This window comes from Panthera leo, chromosome D2 (genome assembly GCF_018350215.1).
Source record: "Panthera leo isolate Ple1 chromosome D2, P.leo_Ple1_pat1.1, whole genome shotgun sequence".
Lineage (NCBI taxonomy): Eukaryota > Metazoa > Chordata > Mammalia > Carnivora > Felidae > Panthera > Panthera leo.
Genome location: NC_056689.1, coordinates 53,377,687 through 53,392,323, shown reverse-complemented (window position 1 = coordinate 53,392,323; position 14,637 = coordinate 53,377,687). Strand labels below are relative to the sequence as shown.

General features: G+C 39.9%; 1 protein-coding gene across 3 annotated transcripts in view; it reads right to left on the bottom strand.

Annotated features, from left to right (window-relative positions):
• Positions 1 to 4,757: 4,757 nt before the first annotated feature.
• Positions 4,758 to 14,637, bottom strand: part of LGI1 (leucine rich glioma inactivated 1) — a 38,797-nt gene continuing 28,917 nt past the window's right edge. For 2 of the 3 annotated variants that reach the window (XM_042908441.1, XM_042908440.1), the window contains 4 exons: positions 11,839 to 11,910; positions 8,823 to 8,992; positions 8,382 to 8,546; positions 4,758 to 5,834 (listed from right to left, as the gene is read on the bottom strand). In XM_042908441.1, coding sequence (XP_042764375.1) covers positions 4,999 to 5,834; positions 8,382 to 8,546; positions 8,823 to 8,992; positions 11,839 to 11,910 — 1,243 coding nt within the window. In that variant the 3' untranslated portion in view covers positions 4,758 to 4,998. The remainder of the gene's footprint in view (positions 5,835 to 8,381; positions 8,547 to 8,822; positions 8,993 to 11,838; positions 11,911 to 14,637) is intronic. The other variant, XM_042908442.1, reaches the window with a different exon arrangement.

The window sequence follows — 14,637 nt, the reverse complement described above, 5'->3', positions numbered from 1 at the left end:
CTCTTTCTGTCTCTCAAAAATGAATAAATGTTAAAAAAATTTTTTTTAATAAAAAAGAAAGGAAATGTTGAGAATCTCTTACAGCAGTGTGACCACAATAACGAAGCATTTGATCATTTTTCTGGTAATTCATTTTTATTCTAATTTCCAAAAATGTTGGTCTGCAACACAATGGAAAGACATTGGCCTAAAATACACTGGAGATTTTTTAAATTTCCATGGTTCAAATTTTTTAAACATTAAAATATTTTTTAAAAGTTGAGCAGCTCTGATCTAGCTGAAGTAATATTACCTTTTAAAGAAATTTGAGGTCGGAGATGACAGAGGAGTAAGTGGACTTGAAGATAGATGAATAGAAATCACACAGTTTGAATAGCACAGGAAAAAGAGAAGGGAATATCTAGTACTCCGCATTGTATTTACATTTCAGTAATTGTGCCTAAACATTCTGACTTAGGTGAAGATAATTGTGTGGCAAGTACAGAAACCCAGTCAAACTAATCTGGAACAAAGCCAAATGTGTGTGTGTGGTGATGGTGGAGGTGGGGTTGTTATTAGAAGGCTACTGAAGTACGTCAAGGAATTCAGCGGCAGGGAGTGCCATTGGATGTAATGAGGTATTTGCGGGAAATGGACAATCCCTAGGAATTGGGCTGCTTCCTTCTCGCACCCTCTCTCTCTCCCCCTCTTTCCCCTTGTGGTGGATGCTGTGTTGTGCTGCTCAGATCCTTATTCAGAAATAAAAGACTTACTTTTCCAGCTGCTAGGAGGACTCCCAGAGACAGCTTCTGCTTCCTCCCCTCTTTGGGGATTGCTGTGGTTAAAACACAGCCTTTCTTTCTTTCAGCCCACATCCAATAACTAATCAACATGGAGGTGTAAAGACCTGGTGGGGCCCCTCGGTCCAACTTGGGACACCTGAGAGGGAGCGTCTTGGCTCCCTACAGTGCTACTTTTATTGGAACTGCACCACAGCACAGCTGCTCTCTGCCGAATTCTCCTTTCTTTTCCCTGTCGGGTGTCATCTCAAGGGTACTACCTGATAAATGTGTGTACATTAGCTTCTCAGAGTCTGGTTCTCAGGCGACCTGACTTGGGACACCAGACCTCCCTCTCTCTTCTTTTTCTTACCTTTTCTCCCTCTCCTTTCTCTCTCTCCTAGCTCTTCCTCCCTCTCCCCCTCAGATAGGTAGTTTCTCACCCCTTCTTCTCTCTGACCTTCTAAGTCATTCTCTCCTCACTTTTCAGACCAGCTTCCTCTGCTCTTTTGCTGCCCTTATGGCTGCTCCAAAATGGTGTCTTTAGCACCTCAGTGACTGTCCCTGTAGCATCTTTCACTGGTTCCCACCCAACTGCTCTTTACTAGGTTGAAGCACCCATCCTGCAGCAGCCATGGGTGTCAGTTTATATCAGCTTACATTTGCATACTTTTCTGAGAATTGTCCTTAGCCAATAGGGACTTTCATTGCTGGAGATGTCTGAGACGTTATGCCCCATACTTTTTGGTCAAAGACTATCAGGTGGGGGGTGGGGTATGAACGTCTGTCCTCCTTGCCTCAAGGCAGGACACACTGTGTGCTACAGTTCACACTCTGGAGTTCCCCGTGGTGGAGTCAGGCTGAAGCTAACTTCTCCTGAAAGGACAACTTTGTGTGGCATCTTCCCCTGCCCTAGTCTCACTCCCTTACAGGTATAGCATGACAGCACTCCCCCAATAAATCCCTCTGCTTTGAGGGGACCTGATTTAAGATCATTTTACAATTCCAGTGCCTGTGGCTAATTGACCCAGCTTCTGCTGTCCTAATTCCAAATATCCAGGAGAGAGAACTAGATCAGTTCAGGCTGAGCCCAGCCCAGCTTCCGGGTTGAACCCTGGATGAGGAGTTCACTTCAGGTCCAATCATCTATGGCTGGAGAGGGGGCAGAGTTCTACAGTGTAAGGTAGATGAAGGGTACAGGTGAAAAGAGCAACTCTGAGAAAGGACTGGCCAATTGTAGTGAAAGTGGACCCTACCATGTGTCCTCCTCCTCAGTCTTTCTTGAATTCCTGTCAGCCTTCTCACTCCTCACCTCATCCCTGTCTGCAATCCCAGGTTCAGACTGGAGGGTGAGGTGTTGAAAGGTAGCACCATGTGATGAAGAAAGATCTGAATTGAGTGTCCAGAGGCCGGGATTGTAGCCTGCCTCACTCGGCTTGCTTCACAGCTCCGGGTCTCAGGTTTCAGGTAAATCAGAGAGTCGGTTTGCTAATAATGCTTCTATTAAACAGAGAAGAATCGAAGTCTTTCATCTCTGCATCCCTGAACTCAGCAGAGGGCCTGGCACAGTTAGAACACTGGCAATGTATTGAAAACAGGAGACAGACTTTAAAAACGAAATGACCGTGGGTTACATTAAGGTAATAAGGTAGAGCATGACCCCGAAGCACGCAACATTCCGGGTGTGGAGCCCATTAACTAGCACTTGGTAAGTGCTGACTTGTGCTGGGTCTGTGTTAAGTACTTGGTGTGCTGTTCTGATCACTGCTGCAGTATAAAAAAATCACCCCAAAACTTAGATGTTCAAATAAACAATTTTATTATGCTCATAGATTCTGTGGGTGAGGAATTTGGATCCAGTACCATGCGGATGGTTTGTCCCTTGTCTTAGCTGCTTGTCTGGGGCCTCAGCTGGGAAGACTGGATGGCTGGTGGTGACTTAACAGCTTGGGGCTTGAATCACCCAGAGGCATCCTCGCTCACAGGATGGTGGTTGATGTGGCTGTTAGGAGGGACCTCAGCCAGAGCTGTTGATCAAAGCCTTGACTTCCTCAGAATGGTGGCCTCAGCCTAGTAGGATCCTGCAGGTGGCAGCTCAGGGCTCCAGAAACGATTGTCCCAGTTCACAAGACAGAAGCTTCCTTGTTTTTGTGATCTAGGCCCAAAATTCAAACTGCATCATTTCCACCACATTCTATTGATTACAAGCCTGCCCAGATTTAATGATAAGGGCATTAGGTACCACCTCTTGATGGGGTGAGGGCAAGGTTCTCACAGAACATGTAGGATGGGAAATTTTGTCGCCATATTTGGAAAATTCAGTCCACCAAGTGCACATTATCTCATTTCATCCTTCCACTGTCCTTGCAGTAAGCATTATTATCCCTTTACAGATGAAGAAACTGAAGTTCAGAGAACTTAAGTAACTTGCCTGTGGACAAAGCCAGCAAATGGCAAGGCAGGACTTAAACGCAGTCTGTACAAAGTAGGTGTTCTTCAACAGTATATATGCTACTTATAGAAAAAGGGAACTGAAAAAAATAAGACATTCAAAGGCCTGTCTCCCTGTGTACAGATCGGGAGTGGGTAAGACTTCTTATCCCCCCATAATTCTAATGTCAGTTAATATCTTCCCCATGTGGCAAAGGAATCTGGTTCCTGTGCATAATGCCCCAAGGTGTCGCTTCCTGGAAAATGTGTAACTACTGTGTGTACCTTAGGTCCATTAAGTTTGCCAGATATGTGCTGGCAGTGGGGTTGATGTCTACGCCTCTCTGCTCCCCATTCATTTGGAAAAAGAGTGTGGGGAGCAATAAGTTGGGGGAAGCTCTTTCACACGGAATCATTTCAGAAACAGCTCCTCTGCCGTGATCCCCTTTTGAAACCATATCTCCCCTTTAACTTCAAACAAGGACCACTTCCTCTAGGAACTCATCTTTGATACTCCCATGATCTTTATAATCAGAATATTCAGATGATGATTGGCACTCAGGGCTTACTCTGTAGGTTTCTGTGTCCTAACCCTCCGATTAGTCTAAGGCCCCAAAGGGCAAGGACCATGCCCTATTCCTCCTCAATTCTCCTCCCCAGCACCACAGGAACAACACCCCGTTCTTAATAGGTAGTCAATAAATAGGACCGAATAGATCAAAGGGACTTACGAAGTTTATTATTGTATTATAACAGGAGGACACACATGCACCTTCGAAAGCAGTTTTTGAGAGCCTACCCTATAACAGGCACTGTGCTAGGTGCTAACAAACCATGTGATCCAGGAGCAAGAATTTAGAAAATCAAATATGAGCCTCCTGGACACTCTGTGGCATGTCAGTAACATCCAAACTGATGTCTAGAAGTGAAGCATCCTTGATCAGATTAAGAGGCCATCATATTGGGTAAATTTGAGGCAAGTACTGTAAGGTTTACAAATCTATATCAGCTCTCAGATAATTCTAGAGTCAGACATTTAGAAAGTCCCTAAATAGGGTTTTTAAAATTCAGATTCTTGAGTTTGGTTTCTTCTATAGATTCTTTGAATAATTTTTTTTTTTAGCTAGAGCTATCAGATAGGAAAGGATGGGTCTTACGATTCTTTATTTTAAATCAGTCTTCTTGTAATAAGCAAATTTCTCTACCCTGCTTTTAATTCATCGCCGTTTCACCACAAAATGTTCTTAAATGCTGTGACCTTTGGAAACACCTTTGAATGTTCCAAATCAGCTGATAAACCTGTTCATATATCTTGGGTAATCAATATCAGTGCTTCATCATCACTTACTATTCACACCCTAAGTTCTTGATGTAAATATAACCCTATTGTATAAAGCTATTTCCTCAGCATCCATCACCAAGAATAAAATAATTGTAAATAATTACCTTTGAGATATGAAAGAAAATGTAAACATTTTATTTGGCAGTTGTTTTGGAACACATGAATAAATAAATGGAAAAGTACATATTAATATTTCTTTTTGGAGTAACAGATACCATTAAACACTTATTTACACATCTTCACTGCAAAGAACAGTTACACAATTCAATTTTGTCTTATAAAAGGTAACTTCCCACACCACTGGACTGGACAGTTAAGGATGGAGATACTGGTAGTGCTTGGTTCTAGCAGTCTCAATGTTTGAAAGGCATTCATTTGCAAGTGTGATAAGAAGAGTCATCATGCATTGAGTTCGTCCGGATCATGTACTGTAGAAAGTTTCTGATGGCAGCCACAGAATTTGGTGTGTCATGCGCTTAAGTCAACTATGACATGTTTGTAAATCTGTGTATTTCCCTTAAAACTGGAAGCAAAAAGAAAATTACGCTTATTAATGGACACATGCGTGAATGATCTCGGTGCCTGAACATTTAATTCCTGAAATTTCACAAATTTGGCTTTTTCTGCATCCCAGTTATACACTTGAGTAAAGGAATAATCACTTCCAAGAATTGCATATTGATAGTTATTTATCTGAAGAGGCTGGAACACCATGGATCCTCGTGATGGCATCCTCTGAATATCCTGAAATGAGGATCCTCCCCATTTCATTACTTTGGAATCACCAATGAATCTTGTCAAGCAAATGTACACGTCACCTTTCACTGAGAAGTGCTTAACAGCATATACATCCTCCATGTTAGGGATGTCAGTTTGGTTAGTGAATAATTGTGTTGCTTTGTTCCACTGATAAATTACAGGACGCTGGGAACTACTAGACAGGATTAAATGAGGCGTTCTGAGTGTCTGAGGTGTTCTGGCTATTTCTAGATATTCCACATCAGTGTCCCTGTACCACGCATGTAAGGATTGATGGGAGTAGAATCCATTTCCATTCCATTTATAAATGGTAGTAAAACCAGCTTTTGAACTGTCAGCAACAACAAAGTACCAGTTGTTTTCAATCTTGAATGTTTCAATGTCATTGGGTTTTCGGATTTTGAGAATTTCAATATCCTGGATTTTTATAAATTTATTTGCAAAACTGTCTCGCTTATAGATGTGAGAGCCGCCAAACAGCTGGGCCACAATAACATAGAGCTGAGTTTCAATGACTATAGGCTTGCACACTACAGTGGACGTGCCTGGGAAAAGACAAATGAGAGATTAGTTGGATGGCCATCCTCTTTTGCAGCATGTAAACATGCAGGCTGAGGCCATACAACTTCCACCAAAATCAGCCTGAAATAAGAGATTTCCTTGGTTGAACAGGCAAGGCCAATCTCTAAGACCCAATGGCAGCAGGATCCTGACGTTCTGTGCCTTTGTGCCTCATGAGGCCTTGTTACCAACACCTGAGTTGTCATGTCACATCCAACCTGCACTAGACATTCAGGACATATGGCTACAGCCTGAGTTTCCTCCTCTCACTTCTTACAGAAAGAAAGCATTGCTTTCCCTGACATATTATGAGTTATAGTAATTCTAGTGAAAACTGCCATTTATTGAGCACCAACTATGTGCTTTGCCAAATCATCTCATTAAAAATTCCCAACAATATTAAGAGATAAATATTATTATTCTCCCTTTTGCAGATGAGCAGATTGAAGCTCAGAGGGGTTCAGTGCTGCTAAGAGAAGGCAAAGTTGGGATTCAAACCCAGGTCTACCAGAGTCTCTATGCTTTTAACCCAAGCTGGGAGAAGGTGAGCTATTCCAGGGCTTCCAACTTGGGCTAGGATCCCACAAGTTTCTAGATCATCCTACAAAGTCTTGAGCAGTGATCTGGGTAGCCCATGGTTCTAACGTAATTGGTTTGTTCTAATTGTGAATTGAATCTTGCTCTAAAAGTAACATAATTTTCCCCTAAAAAAGGAGAAAGATGACACTTGTAATTTTTCTGAAGTTTTGGTGGCAGGAGAGAAGAGAAGAAAGAGGAATCTTTGAGAAAAATGGAAGAGGGGTACAGTCATGGGTGATACTCCTAACAGTTATTTTGGGAAATCTCAGAAAACAATATGGGATCAGTGGACCAGCTCAGTATCCTTTTGGTAAGAGTTTGATGAGAGTTTGATCAGTAAATTCTGGTTGACTAGAAGGAGCTTGGCTCTAAGAAATCCAAAGAGAGCGGGGCAAATCTGGGCCCACACCTTTTCTAACTGCAACTTTAAAGGCTCTGAGGCAATAAATTCTGCATCAACTCTGTACTAATAGGTGAAATTATTCTATTTGTGACCTTTCAAGGGCTCAACTGATTGTATGACTTCAGGAAAATCACTTTACTTCTCTAAAATTCAGTTTCTCTTCTATACAATGAGAGTTTGGACAAGATCAGGGATGTCCACTAGATTTCAACCACGTACCGTATCAACTGATTGATTGGAAAACTTCCTGGAAAATTATGTTGAGAAGGATTCTGTTGCCCTGTCTGCACTCTGTAAGCAAGAGCACCATGATTGATTAGCGATATCTGTCTGGGGTAAGGGAAGTCATAGTAACTGCATATTTGGCATATATTTGTCATTCTAGATGAGATGATGGCCTCTGAAAGTCTGCAAATGTGTGATTCATTTCTCTTTCAAGTGTTCATCTTAAGATTCATCTGGAATAATGATGAATTATTCCGGGTAAGAAGAACCTGAACTAAACTGCACAAAACTGCGCAATAGCCCATGGGAAAACTGAGGGGTTTGGGGGAGAAAGGGAAGCATGACCTTCCACCTTGAGAAAGAAGGAGGTTTCTGGGACAACTTCAGTTTGAAGAAGATTCCTTCATCTGGGCACCTCAGTCTCAAGCCAGCCCCAGACCTGTCTTGATCCTATGAGCAATGGGGCTTGTGGCCACCCACAAAATCTAATTATGACCCTTCCCACCCAAAAAGGTGGGAGAAGTTTATGGAAAAGTTTAAGATTTAAATACGTTAGAAGCTAAAGCTAACGGAAATATTTCAGAAGGGGCCCATATTCTCACTTATTTAAAAATTGTAAAGTTGTTGAAAAAACTTAAGAGGGCACCTAAGTAAAAGTTTTCAGGGAAAAAAGGTGGTTTCCGACGTCAAATTAAATGCATAAAACACTTTAAAGAGCCTGCCTTACTGCCAGACTTCTCAGGGTCTTTACTGTGTATTATGAATCTCTAACAGGGAGATATAGCTCACAGATATATTGGACCAAAAACCCTTTCTGTCACTAGGAGTACATTAACCTTTTGTAGGAGTCATGTTTGTGCAACAAAGCTTGAGATTCAATGATCTAAAATAACATCCTTATTTTATAGTTAAGAAAAAGGGAGGGCCCAGTGAGGGTGAGTGGTTCACCCAGCTAGTTTGTGGCAGAACCTGGATTAAACCTCATGATTCCTAGTCCAATATTTTTCCTGGAAAAATAATCCACCTTTTATTGTGTGTTTACTAGGCTAGGTTCTGTGCTAAGTTCCTTGAATATGTGATCACATTATCTTATGATTGCATTATCTTAACAACAACCCTGTGAGTTGGGTATTATTATTCCCATTTCCAAGTCAGGAAATTAAGGTTTAGGGAACAACCCCAAGTCACTTAGTAAATGGTACAATTGGGGTTTAAATGACTCTAAGCCTGCCCAAAGCATCCCCCTATACCACTTGTCTTTTTCTGTTCCCCTTGGTTCAATGTGCTTAACTTTCTATTCAAAATACAATCAGGCTTTTCATACCTGTAATGTTGTCATAATTCCGGAAGGTCTTTTCTACATGGTCCCATTCAAGGAAAATGCACTTTCCAGTAAAAGGCTGAGCAATGACCACATACTCATCGTTCATATAAGAAAAAGTATCTATGGACAGTGATTGATAAGGCAGGTCTTGAGACTTTGCAAATTCTGCAAAAACAGGAAATGATGATGAATAACTGTGCTAATGCCTTGCTCCTTGGCTAGATCTCAAATGTCCATAAGAAATACATTTATTTAAGAGAAATAGTAAAATGATAATTTTACTTTGCTTTTAAACACACAAAGTTTTAATGCTTTATAGTATTTTAAAAATTAAATCGGTCAGTTGGTTTTTAAAGATATAAAAAATATCAATTCCTGCACACACATAAAATGTAGCCCTTATTTTAACTTTATGAGGTGGAATCATTTGGAATCCATTACCTGTAATGATGCAATCAAAATCCTTTGGGGAGAGACTATTGATTTTGCGTTTCTTGTATTCTGGGGGGCCTTCGCAGTAGATGTCTTCAACAGTTGCATTGGTGTGGCCTAGCCATTCCACCAGCCACTTCAGTTTACAGTCACAATTAAATGAATTCCCTCTCAGGTCCCTGAAAGACAAATTTCAGATGATTTTGCTGTCTGAGGGTCCTACCTCCAAAGGCATGACTTTACTTCAGCAATTAACACATGCAAAATGCCTTTACCTGGCTTTACATCGTGCCCCATAATCTACCTTAAACCTGATCGACAATTCACTTTGAGTTCAGAGAGTTCCCACAGTGCACCCTTCATTGCTACCCAGTCAATGGAACCTCAGAAGTTATTCCCTCTTGGATCAAAGGCAGCTCTGTCTAGAGCTGTGTGTCCATAGAAATATAGTGTGGACTCTATACATAATTTAAAATTTTCTATAAACACATTAAAAAGGTAACAGGAAATAGGTGAAATTAATTTTAACAATATATTTTATTTATTTTAAAATGATATTTTGCTTAGCATTTCACACAAAATATTATTATTTAGATGTGTAGTCAATACAAACATTATTAATGAGATAGTTTACATTTTTAAAAAATAGTAAGTCTTTGGAGTCTAGTGTGTTTTACACTTAGAGTATATCTCAATTTGGATGCTAAATTTTCATCAGAAGTGTGTGATATGGATTTAGATTTCATAAAATTTCTAGCTGGAAACAATAGTTTCACACATCCAAGTTGTTCCAAACATAATTACATTTTCCCATAATTGAACTCATTTAAATTTAGTTTTTGGCTTAATTTTTAAAAAATTAAGTAAAATTTAGGGGCTCCTGGGTGGCTGTTGGTTAAGCATCCGGCTTCAGCTCAGATCATGATTTCGCGGTTCGTGCGTTCTAGCCCTGCTTCAGGCTCTATGCTGACAGCTCAGAGCCTGGACCCTGCTTCAGATTCTGTGTCTCCCTCTCTCTCTGCCCCTACCCCACTCACACTGTGTGTCTTTCTCCTTCAAAAATAAATAAACATTAAAAAAAATTTTTTTAATTAAGTAAAATTTAAAGTTTTGTTCCTCAGTTACACTATGAATGCTGTTTGGTGACCACATGTGTGGCTACCATATTGGACAATGCAGGTCTAGAAGATAGAATACAGTGCTTATTATATCATATTTAATTAAATCAAGGGAGCTATTTGCTTTTCTTCTTCCTCACAGATGTAATTCATTCTGATCCTACTCCATGGTCTACAAATTGAATTTTAATAGGAAATGACTTTGACACAGCAGAGTTAACTCAGACATACAACAACTCATGTCTGTAATAAACTATACAGCATGGGTAGTTCAAATTTCCACATATGATCCCAACTCACCAAGTTTTCTGTTTATTTGCATTGCTTTTGTTCGGACATTCCAGGTCCTTCCTAAAACCCTTCTTGGTCACACGGAATTCCTAAGATAGGTATTGCCTAGTGTTCACACAGCACATGAGTAATTTTTAAATGTTGAAGCATTTAAAAGTGCTTTTGGAGGGATACATTCAAGAAAACCAAGAAATCCACTAAAAGACAACTTGGCAAGGATCCTTGTACTTCTTAGATAATTCTTGATTTGGGCATCTCAGAGTAGGCCCAAGAGGCCAAATCCATTATGGGATTTCCATAGAGGTTGAGCCAATTTCAAGTGGGTTTTCTTGTTGTTGTTTGTTTTTTGAGTTTTTGTTTTGTTTTGTTTTGTTTCTAGTGTGCAGTATTGGCTGACACCAGGATGGGCCAGAGGATGGTGCCCAAATAAGCTGTATCCCCAAGTCTGTCATAGCATATCATCTAACCTCTAAGACAGTCCCAAGACTGACTTCATCTCCCAAGAATACTCTGACCCAGAATAATGAGTATCAGTTTTTCTGGGTGATTGTAAACCAGACGGATAACTGTGGTCTGTCCGAGACTCTCTTGGAAGTGTCCTGATTCTGGCACTCTCTTGGAAATAAACCATCATTCAGGAATTGGGGTAATAGGCATTGAGGAGGGGCTGGGGAAATACCACAAGGAACAAAGAAAGTTTTTCATTAGCTTACTGATTTGAAGTTAAATACTAGGTTTAGGAGAAAATACTTGACTTAGATCTTTTGTCATTGGAGAAAATTTGTTTTGAATGTATATTCTATAGCAAAGTACCTGAATTGATAAGAAGAAATCTTTTGGTTTCATATATTCTTTCATTTGTTCCTGTATCTATCTATCTTATGACATTTAAATACCCTTCTAATGTCTGGAAAACACTTAATGAAGCTAAATTGCTTTTGAGAGGATTAGGCATATATTACTTGCTTTGCTTACAGCAAAATATACAAATTCCTTACAAAGATCTTTCACTCTGAAGCTTAAAAGTCAAAGTTTGAAAGCTCTTTTGTTTGAAAAAGGGTCAAAAATAATTAAGTTCATTCCCTTCCTGGGGCTTAAGCCAAATTCCTGGGGATTAAGCCTAGAGTTGTTGTTCAGTCTAACTAGAGAAAAGGCAAACTTGCCTCCCTTCCCCCACTTCCTGTTCCATTTCTCTGTTGATTGACCAACCCATGGGTGTAACCTTTCATCTGTACTCGGTCAGTTTCCCAGACTCCTTTATGTTTTTCCTTTGTAGCCCCATTTCCTGGAACTCATGTGAAAAAAGGCATCTTGAAACTTCACTCTGGGCCTCCTCTTCCCACACCCTCAAAGTCCCTTATCAGCACTACCTCCCAGAGGACAAACACTTTGTCAAAGGAATGCCTGGGCACCATATATTCAGAATTTCCAGTGGGAAATACCATAGAAGGCTCCAACATTAGTTCAAGTAAATTTAAAATTTAAGCCAATTTAAAATTTAAATTTTAAAATTCTAACTTAATTTTAAAGCCAGTTACAAATTCTAATCCTCAATAACAGGCTTCTTTGTTAACAACTGCGAATTAATTAATCAGTGATTTCTTAGGTCCTCTTACACATTCGTTAAAGAATCCAGGCCTTTGAAAATATCTTTTGGGAGTGTCTGGAGATTGTTGTTTGCAAGGCTCCTGGAAGAAAAAAAGAAAAAAAAGAGTGATGTAAACTATAGTCATAAACTAAATAAATGCATTTTATGATAAAACTTAATTATAAGTCCCTTTTATTCTTTCCCGACTACACTAAATTACTTGCAGCACCTTTTCTTCTCCTTCTTCTAAGATACTACTCAGATTCCTACTATCGTATTTTCAATTCTTGGTCTCATTGCTTCAACACTTGCTCAGTGTTTATGGCACTTTATGTGTCATGGTAAAAAAAGAAACTGACAAACAACCCCCACAATGCCAGCAATAAAATGATACTGGGCATTGATCCTTCTATGTAGAATAGAATATGAGATTCATACTCTTGGACATTCAGTCTAGGGGATGTGTCCCAAATGATGACTAACTAAATGGTTGACAGTGCCCTTTTCCCCTCACACTCAGGCTGCCCCTCCTCCTCCCTCTCTCTTCCTCACGTTCTCCAGACAGCAGCTGAATCCACAACTGATAGTGCCAATAGCTCTAGAGTTTGAGGACTCTGTCTAACTTACCTCCCTGCCAGCATATCCTTTCTTCTTTCCAAAGTATATACTCCCTTTTTACATACATTCATTCGACCTCAGAAAACAGCTTTCTCACAAATATCCATCCATCCATCCATCCTCTTTAATCATCTCCTCTTTCCTTTTCTTCCAGTTCTTGTCTTATTGTCACAGGAATTGTTTTTCTCTATTTGTTCTTTCATAAATCACTAGAATGATTCTAATCAAAGCTAATGAGTAGAAAATAGTCCTGATACTATCAAGAAAAGAGAAATGTGTCCATATTACAGAAGTGTGGACATAACAAGGAGTGGGCCTTGCATGATAGGAAGGAATGTACGTACTGGTAATTTTTTATTTTTAACCAGCATTGTATATATACATGTTATATACTTTTCTTATGATTGTTTTTATTCCACAAAACTATTAAAAACAATTAAAAATTTTTTTTAAATTAAATGAAATAAAAAGAGCTTATGTGTTTGGCCTCCAAAGTCCTTGAAAATTCACTCAAATTCCATTTAAAACACACTGAAAACTCTTCTTGTCTTCCACCTGCTCTAATTATTATGAGATTTCTCAAGTGCAAACATTCAAGACTTTTAAAACCTATTTTTAAGTTAATTATGTTGTTTTCCTGAGTTTTAGAAATTACTACTAGATTGGAAAACTCTTTTCAATGGACCTTGGAATGTAAGAATGGGAACTGAATCAGAATGTTCCAGTCTCAGTGACAGTCCATTATATAAAGAAGGGCACAGCTTTGGAGTCATTCTGAGCTTGGTTTGAATCTTGACTCCACTCTTTCCTGGCTGTGCGACTTTATAAATCTTCCTCAAGACTCAGTTTTTTCATTTTTAGGGGGAAGTTAATAATACCTCATGTCATAAGATTGTTAGAAAAAGTAAATGGGATAACTCAGGAAGGCACCCGGCATCTGGTCTACTCTCAACAAAGGGCAGCAGGGAGGTGGGGAGAAGAAACAAAGGAGAAGGGCTTCTGTGTGTACACTGCTCAGGAAACAACATTTAGAAAACTGACCACACGAAAAAACTACCATGACTGTCCACCTATTTAGTGTTAATAAAATGTTGTTAAAGAAGACTTTTCAAGAGAATGTCTCCATAATTCACTTTTCCGAATTCTCTTGAATGAAGAGATTTCCTAGTGTCTTGGACAAGTCCAGAGTCATTCCCGAGTTATGTGTCTCAATTTATTTTCTGGCACGATGTGTCTTTAAGTTCTCATGCTAACTCCTACATGGGTGAAACCAGCACAAACTACACCTGGCTGCAGGGCACAAGGTTGGAGGAGGCTGGATCATAAGACAGTGGATGTGAAATGAAGAAACAGACAAGTCCTGAATTGCTACTGCCACTAGGGTTGCCCAGGAAGAGATACCCTGTTTGCATTGCTGCCCAAAGCAATTATTTTATTTATTTATTTTATTTTATTTTATTTTATTTTATTTTATTTTATTATTTTATTTTATTTCAATTCAATTCATTTCATTTCATTCCATTTGATTCCATTCCATTCCATTCCATTTCATTTCCAAGGCAGTTCTTCTAAACAGTGAACAAATCTGGGAGTTCCACTTCCTGCCCAAAGGATGCATAGAGCTCTAGGCCTCACATACCCAAGGTGAAGGCAACCACAGAAGCAGCTGGTAAGACACAGACTTGGAGCTACAGGCTTCTGGGGTAGAGACACATCATTTTTCCATGACAAGATGGAGGACTTTTAATTCAACAGAGTTGTTGGATGGGACCGATGAAGGCAGGTTGACCTGATGGGCTGTAGAATAAGGCTTTGTGCCTCTTGAGGACTTCTTGTGACAGAGAGACTCTCACTCTGGGGACCAGAGGGTGGGACAGCATAAGATGTGCCAAAGGCAGAAGTGATGGATGGATTTACTGCACTCAATGTGACTCTTTCCCTGTTCCACTGCCAAAATTCAGTGAAATACTGACTCACAGTGGACCGTTTCTGAAGGAGATAGGATGGAGCTTCATGCCTAGGTTTGGTGACAGGGAGGCATGAGAAGTCTGCCTGGAATCCTAAAAGAGGCAGAAATAAGTGGAAGACTCAGAAATGAGAGGAAGGCTTCCAGATGCCAGAGGCCCAGGAATTGGAGTTCAGACAGCTTCCCTGAAGCCTTTGGGAGGCCTCAGTGACAGGGTTCACATTTGCATAAGAAGAAAGCTGC